Raw genomic sequence first — 18,717 nt, 5'->3', positions numbered from 1 at the left:
TTACACTGCAGAAATTAATATGTTATTTCTAGGTCAATTAATTATTTGTGTACCTGTTTTGTGTTTGGCCTTCCACTCCCTGCCACCCCCTCCCCTGCCCCCTGCAGCACCCATTTCTATTATAAGGTCCATGAAGGTGGAAGTTGCATCTTTTTCTTCTTCACCTCATATGTCCAGCACCTACCACAGTCTAACACTGTCTTTGATGCATAACAAACACACAATTTGCTAAAAATTGAGTCAAGGAACATCTTCCAAAAAATGTCATGCCTCCCATTTTGCACCAATTAAGGTGATGAGATTAAATGTTGTGTCTAAAATCCCAGTAATAATATGAATAACATGCCAAAAATACAAATATATCTCAAGTTGTGAAAAGTCAACGGTAACACCATGTTCTGACTCTACCTACTACCATGGCTTTTTTGGGTGCATTGTCAACAGGTAGAATCATGATAACCTTGAAAATTTTCGCTTACCTGAGGTTGAGAGGGGCTGGCAGTGAAGTGAAAGGCAACATTTGTCCTGAGAAACATAAGTGGGAGAAAGGAAAGGGGGGAAAGTGAGAGAAAAGCTAAGTTAGTAACCAAAATCTATAATCTATCTATCTATCTATCTATCTATCTATCTATCTATCTATCTATCTATTTATATTTTTAAAACTTTTATTTTATTATTTTTTATTTGAGAGAGAGGGAGAGTACAGAGGGAGAGGGAAAAGCAGACTTCCTGCCAAGCAGAGAGTGCAACATGGGGCTTGATCCCCGGACCCTGAGATCATGACCTGAGCTGAAGGCAGACACTTAGCCAACTGAGCCACCCTGGTGCCCTGCAAAAATTATTTGTGTAAAAGAAAATCATCCTACAGTAGATGCAAGGAAACCCTTACCTTTTGTGAAAAGAGTTCTAGTCCCATCAAACTGACAAAGTAGACTGAGGACTTGGTTTCAACTCTCAAGAATGATCAAATTGGGGAGGGGTTCAATTTTAGGTCTTTATATACCCATCAAGTTGTACCTATAAAAGTAATTACTTTGTTTACTTTTGTAGACACTTTTGCCTTTGGATTCTCTTAAGGTTTTATAATCAAGCACAGGGTTTGGGTGTCAGAATGGGCTAAAAGAGAGAGGAAAAGAAGGCTTGAGATCCTTCTGGATAACGTCGGTGACACTTCAGAATACTTTGGATGTATCTATGGCAAAAGATCATTATTTTAAATGTGGTGAATGCATAATCACCATGGGAGGGGCCCTAGGGTTAGAAGCATACACTTCCTGCTCCCAAGCACTTCTCCAATTGCCTGGCACACTGGCTAATATTCCTGTCCAAGACTTCTTCCTCTTCTGTTTACACATTGCCTTCTAAGGCCATCCTCCTTTAAAATGCAAATACCACCAAAAGAATATAATGTAGTTGTTTTCTCTCCAGTTAGTAATTTACTGTGAACTATTTTATTAGATATGTTCATTCTTCTGTGGAAGACAGCAACAATCCAGCACTGAGGACAGGAGTGTGGGAAGCATGTACTTGCAGCAGAGAGTGCTGGCTGCCATGAACATATGTAGAACAGGTTAAAGAAGCCAGAAAACACAAAGACAAATTGGTCTTCTCCAGAGTTTTGTAAGGGCTGCTTTTGGGCTTTTGCTTTTTCTGGCTCCTGCCTCATCTTTGGCTGTGAAGGTCACTCACTCAAGCCCACTGCACTCTCCGTGCTGGCACCTGGGGGATTGCATGTCCCCACCCCTCCAGGGTGGCCTGCATTGCAGGGAACCCAAAACTGAACTTCTCCTGGGGCTCCTTCCCAGCTTCATCCCTTGGTGCTCTCTAAAGAGTCTTTCACTCTGCTGCTAATTTTCCTTTTATAAAAGTTAAAACCGTTTTAAAAACTTTATTAAAGATTCCTTTATAAAGGACATGTCAAAACATTTAACAAGAAGTTTATAATTGGAGGCGTTGTTTAGAAGTCATAAAACTTAAGCACTATTTCTAAATTTAATGACCAGCAATTTTAAGCTGTTGGCAGACGGGGCTCAGAATTTAGCAATGGGGGCAAGTTTGATGTGTCTACTCCCAACAGAAGTTGTCAGAGTCAAGGACTGTTTCTGTCGAAGCGCAGTTGAAAACTTGTGGCCCTAAGTCAGCTAAAGAAGCCAAAGTCAATGTCAAACCCAGTTGTGTGTTTGTTCCTGAGATTCCACGGCCAGGGTCAGGACCCGGCGCTGTGCGTGGCTGGACAGCACCCTGTCAGCAGTGTGGTGTCATCTACTGTTACCAGGGCAACACGGGGCCTTCAACTCTGTTCCTTGCCAGGTCAAGGGAAAGAAAAAGACGCAGATCTTCTTGGCTAGCAACAGACAGCATGAGATTTCCAGATGCAACCAGTTTTCTTTGGCCAGAAATTTCTTTCTATACTCCCCTATAATTTGAATTCCAGTTGTAACACTGAATGTATGGGCATCAATATGATTTTTTTCCCTTGTTCTTTGCATTTTCTTTACCAGTATAATACATACAAGCTTCAAAAACATTATTTTCTTTAAGACTATCACATTTAAGTCCTTTCTTTGTCATAGAGCCAACAGGGTATGCAAAATAAACATGGTGTCTGTTGCCGATGAAACATTTTGCTTCCTTCCCCATGGGCCCTGACGCAGGTTGGGGAAGGTTTATCTTGCCAACCGTCCTTAACAGTGTTGTTAACCAACAGGACAAAGCTAACTGAGACTCCCACACACCTTTAGAGAAAAAAAGTATAAATTTTTCAATCCATTTGTTTAAAAAGATTAAGCACAGGAAACAAATGTTTATTCGATAAATAAGAAAAACTCAAAGCTGATATTATTCTCTTGCTCTGCTTAGTTTGTGGGACGGGGGAAGAGAAAAGGACCTGATGGTGTCCAGAGAGGTGAGTGTGCAGATAAGGGAGACAGGAGAAGAAGAAGAGGAAAGAGGAGAAATCCATATGGGAGAGTCATAAAACAGAAGGAAAAGAAAGGGGGGTGGGTAGAGAGGGTGGGTGGGAAAAGAGGCAGAGACAAGAGCAAAGCGGTTTTTTGGGGTGAGTACTGGAAAATACTGTGAGATTCTCAGCATCTTCTTTATCCTGTGATAGCCAGGCCCTGGCACAGAGCCCAGTGTGTGTTCAAAACCCCCACTTTGTTTGTTGAAGGAAATTATGCCCTATTATTCACTTGGACTATGGACTTCGGAATATCATTCCCTGTTATCTCCTTACTGCCATCTGTTATGAACTCCCTTCGCTCACCCCAACCCTTCCAGCAACCCTCTGGCTGTGAATAACCTTCCACCTCATCGCTCTGGTTTAAGTATAAACCCTGCATGCATGTGCTACCTCCTATCCTTTCTCTCCTTCTCTGGGACTCTGCTTCTATAAAATCCAACAGTCCTAGAAATTCTATACGGCCTTGGCTTATAAATATGCTCTCATCTCAACCATTTTCAAAATAAATAACAAACAAAAACACCCTGACAAAATGCCTCCCTTTTTCCTGTATTTCGCTCCTTCGGTGTCATTCTACCTCCTCCCTCTCCTTCACAACCCAGCTTCTTAAAAGACTATTCTCCTTCATCCCTCCTTCATCCTTTCCTCTTCCCACTGCTGTCAGGATTATTTCCCCACCATCCCCCTCAGGTTGCCTTTGCTAAAAGGTAAGAGTCACCTCCTAATTGCTAAACCCAGCGACTTCACTCTTAACTTTACCTCTCTGTGATGCTTGACCCTGACGACCACTCCCTCTATCTCAAAACTCTTTCCTTCCTTGGGGTCTGGAACACCTGCTTTCCTGGGTTTTCTCTTACACATCTGCTGTGCCTACTCAGCTTCTTTTCATGGCTCCTATTTCTCAGACCATCCCTTACATAAGAATGTTACCCTATTCTTGACCTTCTCATTTTCCTTAGCCACATATTATATATAATATATATATATAACTATTCAATTGCCATAAAAATCCCATATATATTCAGTTGCACAAAAAATATCAGTGAATCTCAAGCACCTGGGTGGCTCTGTCAATTAAGGGTCTGCCTTTGGCTCAGGTCATGGTCTCAGGGTCCTGGGATCAAACCTGGCATCAGGCTCCCCATCCCCCTCTCAAATAAATATCTAATTTTTCCACCTCCAGTCTTGTCCCCTTCAAACCCTCCACACAACTATTACAACTTAGACAACTACTAGGTTTCTTTTTAAAAAAATATTTTATTTATTTATTCATGAGAGAGGCAGAGACATAGGCAGAGGGAGAAGCAGGCTCCATGCAGGGAGCCCGACGTGGGACTCAATACCCGGGCCTCGGGATCATGCCCTGAGCCAAAGACAGATGCTCAATCACTGAGCCACCTAGGTGCCCCAACTACCTAAGTTTCTTAACACCTTTTCCAAGCTCCCCTGACCCCATGATTAGGTGCCTGCCTGCCCCTATAGCGAGGGGCTCTTCCCTGCCTGCAGCTTCACACTCTGCAACACAGAATGCTAGGGCACTGGAATTGGGGAAAGTAAGTGGTGGCAAAGCTATGTGTGTGTGGAGGTGGGTGAGGGATAGTTAGATGGCAGGGAGTAATGTTTTAAGTCAGAATTTTATTTTTAAGACTTGATTGAAATAAATAAATGCTTTATGGAATTGAGAAACATATTTAGGGCAACATAAAAATTCGGAGGACAGTTTTAAACACAAAGTAGAAATAGCATATTATAGTGGGAAGAGCTCAGAACTGGGAGTTAGGAGTAGAATGATTTTACCCTGATTTTACCCTTTCCTAGCTGTGTGTCTAGATAAGTCACTTAACCTTCCTGGACATCAGTTTGCTCTTCAGTACAAATGAGGTCAGCGGATTCAATTTCCAAAGTTCCTTTCATTCTTAAAATTTACAATTCTAGAAAAAAAAGTCCTGAAACATGTTTTCATATACCTTCTATCTGCCACTCAAAAGCATACAACAGAAACTGCCATGTTAGGACTTTTGAGTTGATTTTTCAGCATTTCTCTCAATCTGTAGACTTCAGATCTCACCACAATCCCTAGATCCTGCCTGTTACCATCATCCTCCAGATTTCTGAGTAGCCAATCCGGAGCCAAGGTGGAAGAGATGCATATATATTTCAGTTACCAGCTCTTCTCAGACTTATCTTATTCTCATAAAAGTCCTAGTAACTGTGTGCATTTTGAAATGCTCTGAATGCCTGGTTGCTGAGGTCAGGTCACATTATTCGAGGTGGAAACAGAAGACAATGTGAGGGAATAGATTTGCAGTTCCACCAGCATGCATGTCATTCATTAACACTTGCACAGAGTTGTGACCTTATGATTTCAGTTTCACAGAATTCAGTTCTCCAAAGGGTCTAATTAGCCTCACAGGAAAACCAGCCCTAGAATTCAAGTTAAACTGCTACCAGGTGACAGTGACAGGTCAAAGACACAGAGACCAATCAGTAAATATGAGGCTTCTCCAAAGTTCAAACTGTACTCTTCAAGTAATGTACTTCCACCTCCTTCAAATATATCACCATGAGTTCCCATATTGTTTAATATCATAAAGTATTAAAGTATTAAATAAAGATTTATTTAAATAAATAAAGTATTAAAATAATTAAATGTAAGCACCATATTTAGAAATTGCTTAGAGGTAGTGGTTCTCAACTCTGGCTACACATTAGAATCACTTGGGAAACTCTAAAAATGTATATTCTAATGTTCAAACCTCCCTTCTAAAACTCTCACTTAATTGATCAGGGTAGATTTTTTTCTACCAGAGAAACTTTTTCTGCCTTTTCCCCACCCAGGGATGAGAGTGAGGTTTTGCTTTGTTTTGTTTTTTGTTTTTTGCATTTCAAATTATCATGTTACTTTTTTTCTAAGCCAAAATTAATGGAGAGACTTGGATAAAATGCTGTGACTACTTCTCCATCCTTCTAGCCATTCATTCACCTGTCTGTCCATCCACCTCTTAGGTACATATTGCAAGAGCTGCAGAGAAGACCAAGATAAATATCTGATTCCTATTAGCAACTCCACTGGCTATAGACCCCTTTAAAAACTGCCTTAGAAAATGTAAGGTGAGCTTTACAATAGAACAAAACATTCTGATCAGAAAAACAAGCTGCAAAAGTAATATATACTATTTTAAAATATTATGATTTATTTTTTTTAAAGATTCTTTTTTTAAAATTTTTTTTAATTTTTTATTTATTTATGATAGTCACAGAGAGAGAGAGAGAGAGAGGCAGAGACACAGGCAGAGGGAGAAGCAGGCTCCATGCACCGGGAGCCTGATGTGGGATTCGATCCTGGGTCTCCAGGATCGCGCCCTGGGCCAAAGGCAGGCGCCAAACCGCTGCGCCACCCAGGGATCCCCAAAATATTATGATTTAAAAAATTAACCTTCCTATTGAAGTGTAACAAACATACAGAAAAAAACCACAAGTATAAGTATATATCTGAATGAATTCTCACCAGGTAAACAGTAATACACTCTCCAAAGTCACCACTGTCCTGACTTGTCACATTACAGAATAGTTTTGCCTATTTTTAAACCTCATATAAATGGAATCAAATACTATGTATTCCTTTTGTCTGGCTTCTTTTGCTTGAAAATGTGTTTGTGAGATTTGCCCATGTTGCCAGCTATTGTAATAGTTTGTTCCGTTTTACTGTTGTGTAGTATTCCATCAGATGAATAAGACAATTATATATCTAGAAGTTGGATTTATAATAAGTAGGAGTGAGATTACATTGGTGGGTCTTTTCAAATGATAGAAATTGGTAGGTGTAGTGAAATCTCTCATCATAGTTTTGCATTTCTAATAGCTAGTTAAGATTGCGTTTGGGGACCATTTTGGATACCTTCTTTGGTAAAGCGTCTGTTCAAATCTCTTTCCAATTTTTTTCCAATGGGCTTGCCTTATTTTTAAAAAGCAGTTATAAAAATTATACTAGTCATTTCAAATAACTGATTTGTGTTTTGTTTGATTTTTGTCCATTGTTGATTTATTCTCTATTTCATTGTTTTATGCTTTTATTTAATTATTTCCTTTTACTTTCTAACTTCTTGAAATGGCACTTACCACATTGATTTCCAGCCATTCTTTTCTAACATACACATTTGAAACTATGCATTTTCCTCTAATCAGTGCTTAGTTGCATCCCAGAAGTTCAGATATGTTGTATTCTCATTATCATTTGTTCAGAATATTTTCTTTACTCATATGTTACTTAGAAGTAGACTACTCAATTTCCAAACATTTGGGGATTTCATAGACATCATTTGTATTTGATTTCTGTCTCAATTCCATATACAGGATTTTAGTTAAGTTTATCAAGATATATATTAAACCTTGGCAATTTTGGTAAATGTTGCATGTGCATTTGAAAAGGTTAGGCATTCTATCATTTTGAGATACAGTTTCCTAAATACATTAATTGGTTCAAGTTTGTTGATCATGTTCATCTGCTTTTTATATCCTAAAAGGCCAGATAGTAAATAGTTTAGGCTTATAGGCCATAATGTCTCCATACTCACCTTTGCCATTGTAGTAGGCAATGAATGGGCTGTGCTCCTATAAAACTCTAGTTATAAAACCCAGTTGCCAGTCTGTGGGCCATAGTTCACCAATGCCTGTTCTATCTCATATATACATATTCTATCTAATATTAGATAGATATTATATATATACACACATATACATATATATTCCTTGGGTAAATATGAACATCGATTCCCTTTCGGGGACTCTTCACTCTTTATTCCAAAGTTTTAGTGAGAAGTCTAGGTCACAGGATTGTTTTCTCAATTTTTGCTCCTGGATCTCCTCATTTTTTCCTCAGAAAACCTATTTGTTCCAGTGAAGCTGAGTCTGGACCTATGGGCACAGAGATTTGGACACACAAACTTGTGCACACCTGGGTGCCAGTCTCCATTCTCAGCGGTATCTAGACACAGGGGTGCCAAGATTATTGCCTTGGCAATAGGAAGGGTGGGTGATAATGGGGACAGTAGCCAAGTCTTTTAGTCAATGGCTTGTCTTTTTGTTCTCTTAATGATACATTTTGATGAGTGCAAATACTAATTTTAATAAACCAATTTAATGATATTTTCTTTTAAAATTTATTTAAAACACTGAGAGAGGAGGAAGTGGTCTGAACCCTTGAGAAGCCTTGATCTTAAGAGAGAATGGGGCAGAAAGTCCCTGAATTTAATGGTCTTATTAAGGAATGACTTTTCTGTTTAAATTTTTGCACAGATTTATACAATATTTTACAAAAGTAACCTCTGGAAAAGAACAGATCCCTTGGAGACTACTCTTCCAACTGAATTTATTCTATGTATGTCTAATACGAACAATTTGAGATGGTGTATCCCAATTGATTTTGTTTCAAAGGGTGGTAACACAAGAAGGAAGAAATAGTCATTGGTTTTCGCACAAAGGAAAAAAAACCACAGAACACTACTTTTTATCTGTATACATTCCTAACATGGGAGGAGAAAACTGGAATAGCAGTAAGGACAAGAAAAATAGGTTAAGGGCTTCCTCAGAAGAAAAAGAAAACTTCCTTCAGGAGAGTGGCACTCATGCATGCATAATATAAAAGTAACCAGTCACCAGAGCCTCTCCCTTGGACTACAAACAGGCAGGGTCCTCACAAAGATCTCTGAGAATAGCACACCTCTGAGGTTAGGCACTGTTCCCCTCTGCACCAGTCTCTATTGCTTCCCTATTGCATGGATTGCATCCTGATGCCCAGCTATGAGCAGGAGAGTTCAGAAGGTGGTAAGACAATATGCCAAGTGGCCAATTTCCTTCTTGAGTGCTGACTTGGAAGAAGGGAAACTGGATTGAACATGCCCAAGCACAGCAACAGCAGACAGATGAATAGAGAAAGGCCCCCATAAGTCCTGCTTACTGTAGCTGGAAGTGCTTGATCTTGGTAACCAGCAGTTTGTACTGGGCACCCAGTGGTGCCATGGATGCTACATCCACAAATATCAGTTGCTCCAGAGGTCCTGTTTCATTGGTTGCTTCTGAGGGACACAAAGTACGGCTTACTTCCTGGTAGTTGTAACTTCTCTGGTATCTGTAGCAGCCAATGAAGGACAAACAAGAAAACAAGAGAGAGACTCAGTGAACAAGCAAGGAAAAAAGCCGATCTTATTTCATTTCTCTCCAAATTTATTTTCAAGTCCTTGTGTTTTAAATTTCAGACTGGACCTTCTGATAGTGATTTAGTCTTTGGCATAGACTTGCATGATGTAATAACAGGGACTCGAGGACTCTTTAGTGCTGACCGGTTCACTTTGATTGTGTCTACATTATATTAAACCATCTTCCTAATTCAATGAGGAAAAAAATACCAAAATTTGAAGGGGAAACTGTCCTGATAAAACAACCAGTTGATTTCATATTTCCACTCTTTGAGTTTTTGCTAAATGGAACATTAAAAAAAAAAAAGAAAGAAAAAAAGAAAAGAAACAGAGCCCAAGTCAAGACTATGAGAGTTACTATTTTCAATCCTCAAATTACTCAGCCACTAAAAATGATTTAACACCCTGATATGTATCTATGTCTGAATGCCTCCTGGTTTTTTTCTTATCTTATACAGTTTCCCCTGCAAAACTATAAACTTCATGAGGGCATGAGGGCATGTTTTCCTTTTCTCCCACTGTTGTATCCCTAGTTTCTAGCACTTTGTAGTACTTAATAAATTCTATAGAATGAAGAATGCTTACTCTCTGGGCATTTTGAAGACTGGAAGAAGGGTTACTCATATACATTGACTGCTGAACCTAGCCCTGTACTCAGCGGATGATCCACTAACCAAGAGCTATGGAATATTCTGGATGGAATTAAAATGCTAAAAGTTCTTCCATGTGCTACACATCTAGGTAGAGTGCTTATCTGAATTCAAGAGTCAGGGTGCCTGGTTGGCTTAGTTTGTTAAGCATCTGACTCTTGATCTCAGCTCAGGTCTTGGTGTAAGGGTTGTGAGTTCAAGCCCCATATTGGGCTTTATGCCCTGTGTACTTAGAAAACAAAAACAGAGGATGGAAACTGAACAGCTTTGGATGGGTTGGGCTATGTGCTATAGCCATTATTTGCACCTATGATGTCAACATTCCAAAAGACTGATTTCTCCTTTTCCTAGGGAAAACACCAATTAAAGTCTAGGTCATTGGAAGAAAACAAATGAAGTGAAGTTGTCCAGGAGAAGATCCACTTACAGTCCTTGGAAGAGCAGAGGAACCTGCCAGGACAGCACCCCTTTCTGCTGGCGAACCACGACGAGGACTGGATAGTCGAGGTTCTCTGAGGAACTATTCACATATACTCGCACAGCATTCACCTGTGAGCCAGGGCAGAGAGAGGAGTAAGGCAAATAACACATTAAATACATGTGCATGCATGTGCACACACATACACACATCAGCTGCCATCTGACACGATGTTCTGTGAAACCAGATTCTGGAGGCTTCAAATTGTAGGCTGACGAGTTCAAATTGGACAGTCAATACAAGGTTTTGAGAATAAGTTCAGAACAGAAAAAGAAAGATATTGATGTCTCATTTGAATATAAATGCTATAGTTACAAATATCTTTTTTGGGGATTCCTGGGTGGCTCAATGGTTGAGTGTCTGCCTTCGGCTCAAGGCGTGATCACAGAGTCAAGGGATCGAGTTCTGCATTGGGCTCTCTACTCCATGGGAGCCTGCTTCTCCCTCTGCCTGTGCCTCTGCCTTTCTTTCTGTGTCTCTCATGAATAAATAAATAAAATCTTTAAAAAAACCCAAAAACAAATATCTTTTTTTTTTTAAAAAAAGGACCTATAAGCTCCTCGGTTGCTGACAAATTTTAATTTTGGTTTGGAAAATCATTCTGTGCTTCAAACCAAAATGTTATTGCCACGTTTTATTAAAGCCTAGCAGATGGCCTGATGCTCCCCTAGCAACAGATACCATAGGGGCTGAGTATTCTTCTCTTTGCCCTGCTCCAAGGCATAAATCAGTCCTTGACACAAAATGCCTTTCTACATCAGCAGCTCCATGGCTCCTCCTGAATACACATATCTACGCAAGGGTTTAACACTGTCATGGCTGTTTCAAAGACAGAAGATTGAACTGTGGCCCGGGATCTACATGGTTCTGGCGTTTTCTTTCATTTTTTTTTTTTTTAATAATACCAGAGACTACAAAGAAAGAACAAAATAGGAAAAAGACATGGTAAGAAAGAAAAAGTAAAACTTTAACTTTCACATGATATTTCCTCCTCTGCTGTATTAAAACCTTAATATTCTCTTGAAGGCTTCTTTGTTAATTAGAGGGAAGAAATGAAACAAGGAAATCTTGCAGTTAAACCCTGAAGGATCTCTACAAAATGGAAATTGAGAGGAAACAGAACCACATGGATACCATATAATTACTATTTGGTTCTCCTATATCAGTTTTCATTAAACTACTTTGACTTTTTAAAAATTGAAATAATAAAAGAGTAATTTATTAATTTGATAAGAAGCACTTGCTCATGAAGGAAACATTTTCTTGTGCCTAAACTCTACCTGTTTCCTTGGAAATTATGCTGCAGCTGATAATTGCCAATACCCTACCTCTAATGCAGAACTTTTTCCTAAGTTCTGGATTTTCCATGGGTACCTCAAACTCAACCTGTCAAAATGGAATCTATCACTCTTTTCACTCTTAATTTCTTCTGAATTTCCTTGCTCATTGAATGGCCTCTCCAGGAAGCCATTAGATTAGAAGCCATGAGAACCATTAGATGAGAATCATCCTTGATTCCTACTTCTTCAGCCTTCTTAGTTAATAGGGCTTTGAGTTCTATTGCCTCTATGTCTTTCCTACTGTCCATATCCAGACCTTCCACTCCACCCACAATGATGTTCTCACAGTTCTCATAGTTCATCTCCTCATTGACAGTACCTTATCTAGTCTTCTTATCCCCAGGGCTGTGCCCTTCAGATTTCAGTTTCATCTTGTCATTGTCCCATAGGGCAAGACTTTCAGTGGCTCTGGGAATTTTCATATTTACCCCAATTCCTGGACTTGCAATTGGTATCTTAAGTAAGAGGTGGGAAGTCTTGTGGACTTGAGCCCTCAACCTATGAGATCTGATGCTAAATCCAGGTAGAAGTGAGCTGAACTGCAGGACACCCAACTAATGTCACAGAATTACCTTATGTGTGGAAAACCCATATATCTGGTATCTGATGTATTGAGTGTGAGAAGAAGAAAATGGAAGTGAGTTTTTCCTATAGACAACCACAGAAAGCATTTTTTCCATGTAGTCCAATTATTTTTTTCTTGGACACTTCTTCCATCACTTTTTAAAATTGAGATAGAATTCACACATCACACATTCTTAAAGTGTACAATTCAGTAGTTTTTAGTATTTTCACAGAGCTGTACAACTATCACCAGTATTTATTTCCAGAATACTTTCATTACTCCCAAAAGAAGCCCTGTACTCATTAGTAGTCACTCCTCATTTCCTCCTTCCCCTAGTCCCTGATAACCAGTAATCTAATTTTAGTCTCCATGAATTTGTCTATTCTGGACATTTCATATAAATGGAATAACATATGCCCTTTTGTATTTGGCTTATTTCACTTAGCATAATGTTTTCAAGATTCTTCCATGTTGTAGCATGTATTTATACTCCTTTTTTTATTGCTAAATATGTTCCATTGTATGCATGTACCACATTTGTTTAAGTATTCTTCAGTTTATGGACATTTTGGTTGTTGCCACTTTTTGGCTGTTACGACCGATGCTGCTATGAACACTTATATACAAGTTTTTGTGTAAATATGCTTTTAATTCTTTTGAGTGTATACCTATAGTAGAATTATTGTGTGACATGGTAACTCTATGTTTAACTTTTTGAGGAACTGCCAAAATGTTTTCTAAAGAGATCACCATTTTACATTCTAGCAATTTACATTACTGGTAATATATAAGAGTTTCAATTTCTCCACATCCTTTTCAACACTTGTTACTGTTTTCTTGACTATAACCATCTTAGTGGGTGTGAAGTGGTATCTCATTGCAAACCATACAGTATTTTAACTATTTATCTGCCTGGCTCTTTTAGGGAGCTGTAAACTTCACCTTTGGTGTCCCTAGTGTTAACAAAACAAATTAGCTCAGAAGCAAGCTCACTTTTGAGGTTCATGATACAGACACTCATCAGCAATATGCAGCACATGATTTTAGAGCACACTTCTAGTCTGGCTTAAATCCATAGCAGTCAGAACTGAGATAAAAACCTAAGTAAAGCTGTGAACTTTAGCTTGTTTGCTCCCTTTTCATTACCTAGGAATACAGCCTCCTTCTTACTTCCTAGGTACTCAGTGCCAGAAGGGATTTCCCTCCATTTTTTTCACACTTTAAGATAGATTCTCAAATGTTAGTGTGCTTTTTGGCATTTGAATCCCTCAAGCCCACCCCTAGCATTTCTGATTCAGCAGATCAAGAATAGAAGCTAAAAATACGCATGCTTACCAAGCATGCTGGGGGGTTCTGATGCACATGGATTGGAGCCTACACTTTGGGAAGTACGTTCCAACAAAATCACCTAGTAGATGATTCCATTTGTCAGCAACTTGTCAACTGCCCATTATTAAGAAGTGCACAACCATAGCACCACCAAACGTTATGAGTATGTCTGGAAGCTGGTGTCTTATGGGACTGAAACTGGGCTAGTAGGATGGAGATCTGTAGGGAGCAGAACAGATATATCACCCACCATATTACCCCATTCACTGTTCATTGCCACACCTAATTTTATTCCTTGTCTGGCTCTTGTAATCCATTTACTTTCCTATTATTTAATAATGGTCTTACTGATTATAATAAAAACAAACTCAGAGATACTGACATAATAAATTGCAGAAAAATATATTAGAGTAGGAGGCAGAAGACATTGGGCAGTTTTTTGGCACAAATAGATAATGCATCACCGCAGGAAAGGATAAAGAGTCTTGTCCACATTTTGCTTTGCTTTTTCAGAGGCTAATGGGCAGCTGAGAAAATTGGATTACATTTGCAGCAGTGAAGTAAGCCATGTAAAGGCAAAACTAAATGAAGGACAGAGCACTGACCATGCATGATGATGGATCGTGACACCTTGTAATAGACCATTCTTAAGAGCTAAGATTTTCCCTCCTGTTGCTTCTTCCTGTTGTTGTGAGCACTCAGTAATCCTGCCCCTTACCCATGGGGGATGTGTTCCAAGACCACCAGTGGATGCCTGAAACTGCAGATAGTACCAAATCATATATATATATATATATAAAATACTTTCTCCCACACATACATACCTATGATAAAGTTTAACATATATTAGGCACAGTAAGAGATTAATAACAGTACCTAATAATAAATTAGAACAATATAACAATATGTAGTAATAAAACTTATATGAATGTGGTCCCCCTCTCTCTCAAAATATTACACTATACTGTACTCACCTTTCTTTTTGTGATGATGAGAGGATAAAATGCCTATGTGATGAGGTGAAGCAAGGTGAGTAATGTAGGCATTGTGACATAGTATTAGGCTTCTACAGGCCTTCTGATCATACATCAGAAGGAGGATCAATTGCTTCTGGACTATGGTTGTCCATGGGTAACTGAAATTGTGGGAAGTGAAACCACTGTATATATACCTTATTTTCTTTCTATGTTTATTATAAGCAAGGAGTTGCATTATGGCTAAGAAAGAATTATTTAAATACTTCCATTTCTGATATTATACAGATTTCAATTATGAAAGGTCCTAAAGCTTCAAGACTCTCTTTTTAATCTTTCAGCATGTATCAGTAGGGAAAACTTCAAAATTATAAGTAATATAATTCTGTTGCATAAAGAGGATGAAAATGAGTTTAATTTAAAATCTTGTTTTGTCTTGCTAAATTAATAAGGCTGTAGGCTCTTTTACTTGGAACATCTGATTATAAATCAGAGGTTATTGGTTTCCATTATTAAGCATAGCGCTGTTTTCCCATGTGATCTTGAAAAACTGAGTCTGACTGTAAAATAGCTAAAATAGTACTTGCTTTTCCTACTGTGCATTGTTTTAGTAACTGTCTTATATTCACTAGGTGTATATTTTGGGAGTGCTTAAGTTATTTGGTCCTTCCTTCCCTCTCTCTTTCCATCCTTTCCTGCTACCCGTCCATGTTCCTTCCATCATTCATCAAACATTCCCACAGTTAAGAGCTATGGGAGGTGCTGTGGGTATACTAAAGGCAATGCTGTCCTTGAGGAACTTGTGATCTAGTCAGAGAGAAATGATGTTATCACCAACAGCATAATGTGATGACATTGTGGTAGCAATGTGAACAAGTACTGTAGGGTACACAGAGGACAAAGTGGTTACCCATCCAGAGGAGTCAGGCAAAACAGAGAGAGCTGGTCAGTCATTTCCCAAACTATAATTAAGTTGGTCTTTCCACATAGGTCCTGCCATTGCCTGCCTGGTGCACATGACCTTGACTCATCAGAGAAACTTATATCTGGGAAGGTGCTCAAGAAGATAATCTAGTCCAAAGGCATTATTTACAGAGGAGGAGCCCAGGACACAGAGGTGATGTGACTTCCCCAAGGATACTCAGCTGTGGAAGAATGAAGCTTCTGGCATCCCAATCTGCACACAATGCTTGGTCAGACCTGGCTATCACCACTATTTTAAATCCCTGATTCCATTGAATATCACTATGGATATGGGCTTTTCCTACTATTTCACTGTGAAATTTAAAAAAAAACAACTATATAAACACCATGAATAAAGGAGAGAGACAAGCCATAGAATAAGGAATGTTATTTGTACATATATAACAGACAAAATATCAATATCTTGAATACATAAAGAGCCCTTAAAACTCATAGAAAAACACAACCCAATAGAAAAATAGGCAAAGGATATAAGCAGCAAAAGATGAAGAATGACCAAAGAACATGTGAAAAGATGTTCATCTCTTTACACTCATCAGAATGGTAAAGGTATGTAAGTATGACAATACTGTATTTGCAAGGATGCAGAGAAACAGGAACCCTTGCATATTGCTTATGGAAATGTATTTAGTACAACCACCTCAGAGAGCAAGTTGGCAATCTCTACTAAAGCTGAAGATGAATTCATATTACATTTCAGCATTTCCACTAAGTTCATACACAAGAAGAACTCTCTTACATATGCCCCGTGAATGATGAACAAGAATGAAATAAATAAACTGTAATTGGACTGATACAAATCACTCTGAAGAAGGTAAGTTGAGAAAAAGAGCAGGCTGCTGAAGGATATATACCGCATGATCTCATTTACATAAACTTTGTAAACAAGCAAAACAAAACTATCTATCTCTACATCCATCCATCTGTCCTCTTCCTGTATTAAAATATACATATGCAGAAGTGATAAACACCAAATTGGAGACAATGGTTTTCAAAAGCTTTAAAGGAGCTGAGATTCCACCCTAGTTGCCATAGTTTCATTGATCCTGATGGAAGACAGACTTCTGGGTTAGGGACAAAGGACTTTATTCCTCTCGTCACAGCAAGCAGCATGAGCATCAGCATGTTTGCATCAGTTCCTCTTGAAGGTGATGTGGATGGACCCAGATGGCTGCCTACATACACACAGTGGGTTGCAAGACAGAAGAGGAACCATGAGCTTAGGGAACACACCTCTTTTATAATGGGCAGTACACCTGCCTTACTTTGCTTCAAAGAAGGACACTGTCTCTACCATCTGGGGATGTTTGCTATACAAATATCCTTGAAACGATACTATTGGGAAAAAATCCAGACAGTGCCTTCCTATAAGATGTGCAGAAATCAAGAGACCCATGAAAAACGGTGTCCCCCAAAATGGTTCCTCTGGGGAACTAAGGACAGATTCTAGCTGCTTTAGGATGAATGTTGCTCATTCAATAAATATTTGACTCCCTATCCTGTGCCAAGCATTGTTCTGACATATATTACAAAGCAACGTAGACACAGTCTGCCCTCCTTGAGATCACAGTTTTGCATGTGATATGCCAATTAAATAAGGAATTGCATTAATATTCAAGTTCCTGTGGCAATGCGTGGCATAGGGTGGGGGCAAATAGGGAATTCTAATTGTCCTTTTGTTCCTTAAGCTGAGTTGTGGGTACATAGGTGTTTGTTACATTATTTTCTATACTTGTTTATATATCTAAAATATTACATTATAGTAATAAAAAGGAAGCCTTTGTATTTTGCCCGTTTCTGAGTGACAACCCTCCTTTTATGCAGTCTTTTTGTTGTTCAGGGTTGTGGCAAACAGTTTCCAAAACACTCTTACTGCTCTCATGGTTTATTTTGCTATAGTCTATCCTTTATTTTGGTGCTTCACCTGCTTTATGCTAACTTCATCGATTACAGTCTCTCTCTCTCTCCCTCTCTCTTTCTCAGCTAGCTGCAGAACTTTGCATTGTGTTTGGTCTAATTAACATGGCTCATTTCCCCCATTGCTCTACCCTGGAAAAGAAATATGGTCAGGGACCCAGATGAAGCTAGTACTGCACTGCAGGCTAAGATGCTAGCCTAGCTTCTGCATTAGATGTATTTGTTTCCTAGGGCTGCCGTAACAGAAAACCACAAACTGGGTGGCTTAAAGCAATAGGATGGTATTCACTCACAGTTCTGGAGGCCAGAAATCTGAAATCAAAATGTCAGCCAGGCCACACTCCCTCTGAAATTCTGGATAGAGTCCTTTCTTGCCTCTTCGTAGTTTTTGGTGGTGCCCATCAATCCTTGGTACTCCTTGGCTTACAACTGCATCACTCCAATCTCTGCCTGTCATCACATGGTGTTCCCTCTGTGTATCTCTGTTTCTCATGTGGATCTCCTTTCTGTGTATGTCTGTATCCAAATTTCCCTCTTCTTCTAAGGACTTCAGTTACACTAGATTAGGGCCCACTTAATGACCTCATCTTAGCTTGATTACAGCTGCAAAGACTCTATTTCCAAATAAGGTCATACTCATAGATTCCAGGGATTAGGACTTCAACATATATTTTGGGAGAACATAAGTCAACCTGAACATTAGATGTGTAGCATTATTAGGCAATAAAGTCATTCTCTAAAACTCTGAACCTCTCCCAGACCATCAGCTTATCTCCAACTTCTACCCAGCTGCCAAGACCCTTCATGCTGAGTGAAGCAGACCTGCTGGGAGGGTCCCTTAGGTGATAGGAGCCTTGCAGTTCTGAATCTCTTTCTTGTTGGAGGTTAGAAAGGTCTATTAAATGACACGTTCCTCTCCAAATTTTCATAACTACCATAAGGAATGGAGTTAGTTCAGTCACAGGTTATATCTTTTTTTTTTAAGAGACAAGCATTAAAATAATTCCTATAGTTATTGATGTGACTGTTTAAAATTCCCTCTGCCTGATTCAGCCTTAGAAAACCACCTTCTGTAAATGTACGCCATAATGAAGAAAAATACGTAGACCTAGGTTTTCTGTCTCTTTCACTAACACTACACTATCTGGGTGATTTTGGACAAATCACGTATATTCTCTGGACCTCAGTTTCCTCAACTGTAGACTGGGAACAGTCACACCCAGACTACCTACCTCCCTAGATAGACTATAGGCAACAGTATTCTGTGACCTGCAGAGCACCAGGCAGAGCTGTCCCACCTACGCTTTGGGTTGGGCAGTGCTTT

The 18,717-nt window shown here is 39.1% G+C and overlaps 1 protein-coding gene across 2 annotated transcripts in view; it reads right to left on the bottom strand.

Annotated features, from left to right (window-relative positions):
* Positions 1 to 18,717, bottom strand: part of SIDT1 (SID1 transmembrane family member 1) — a 95,430-nt gene that overhangs the window by 55,392 nt on the left and 21,321 nt on the right. For both annotated transcript variants that reach the window (XM_025477403.3, XM_025477411.3), the window contains exons 2-4: positions 10,234 to 10,355; positions 8,919 to 9,089; positions 480 to 525 (exon numbers count right to left, since the gene is read on the bottom strand). In XM_025477403.3, the coding sequence (XP_025333188.1) occupies positions 480 to 525; positions 8,919 to 9,089; positions 10,234 to 10,355 (339 nt within the window). The remainder of the gene's footprint in view (positions 1 to 479; positions 526 to 8,918; positions 9,090 to 10,233; positions 10,356 to 18,717) is intronic.

Source organism: Canis lupus, chromosome 33 (assembly GCF_003254725.2).
Source record: "Canis lupus dingo isolate Sandy chromosome 33, ASM325472v2, whole genome shotgun sequence".
Lineage (NCBI taxonomy): Eukaryota > Metazoa > Chordata > Mammalia > Carnivora > Canidae > Canis > Canis lupus.
This window is presented reverse-complemented; position numbering and strand designations above follow the sequence as displayed.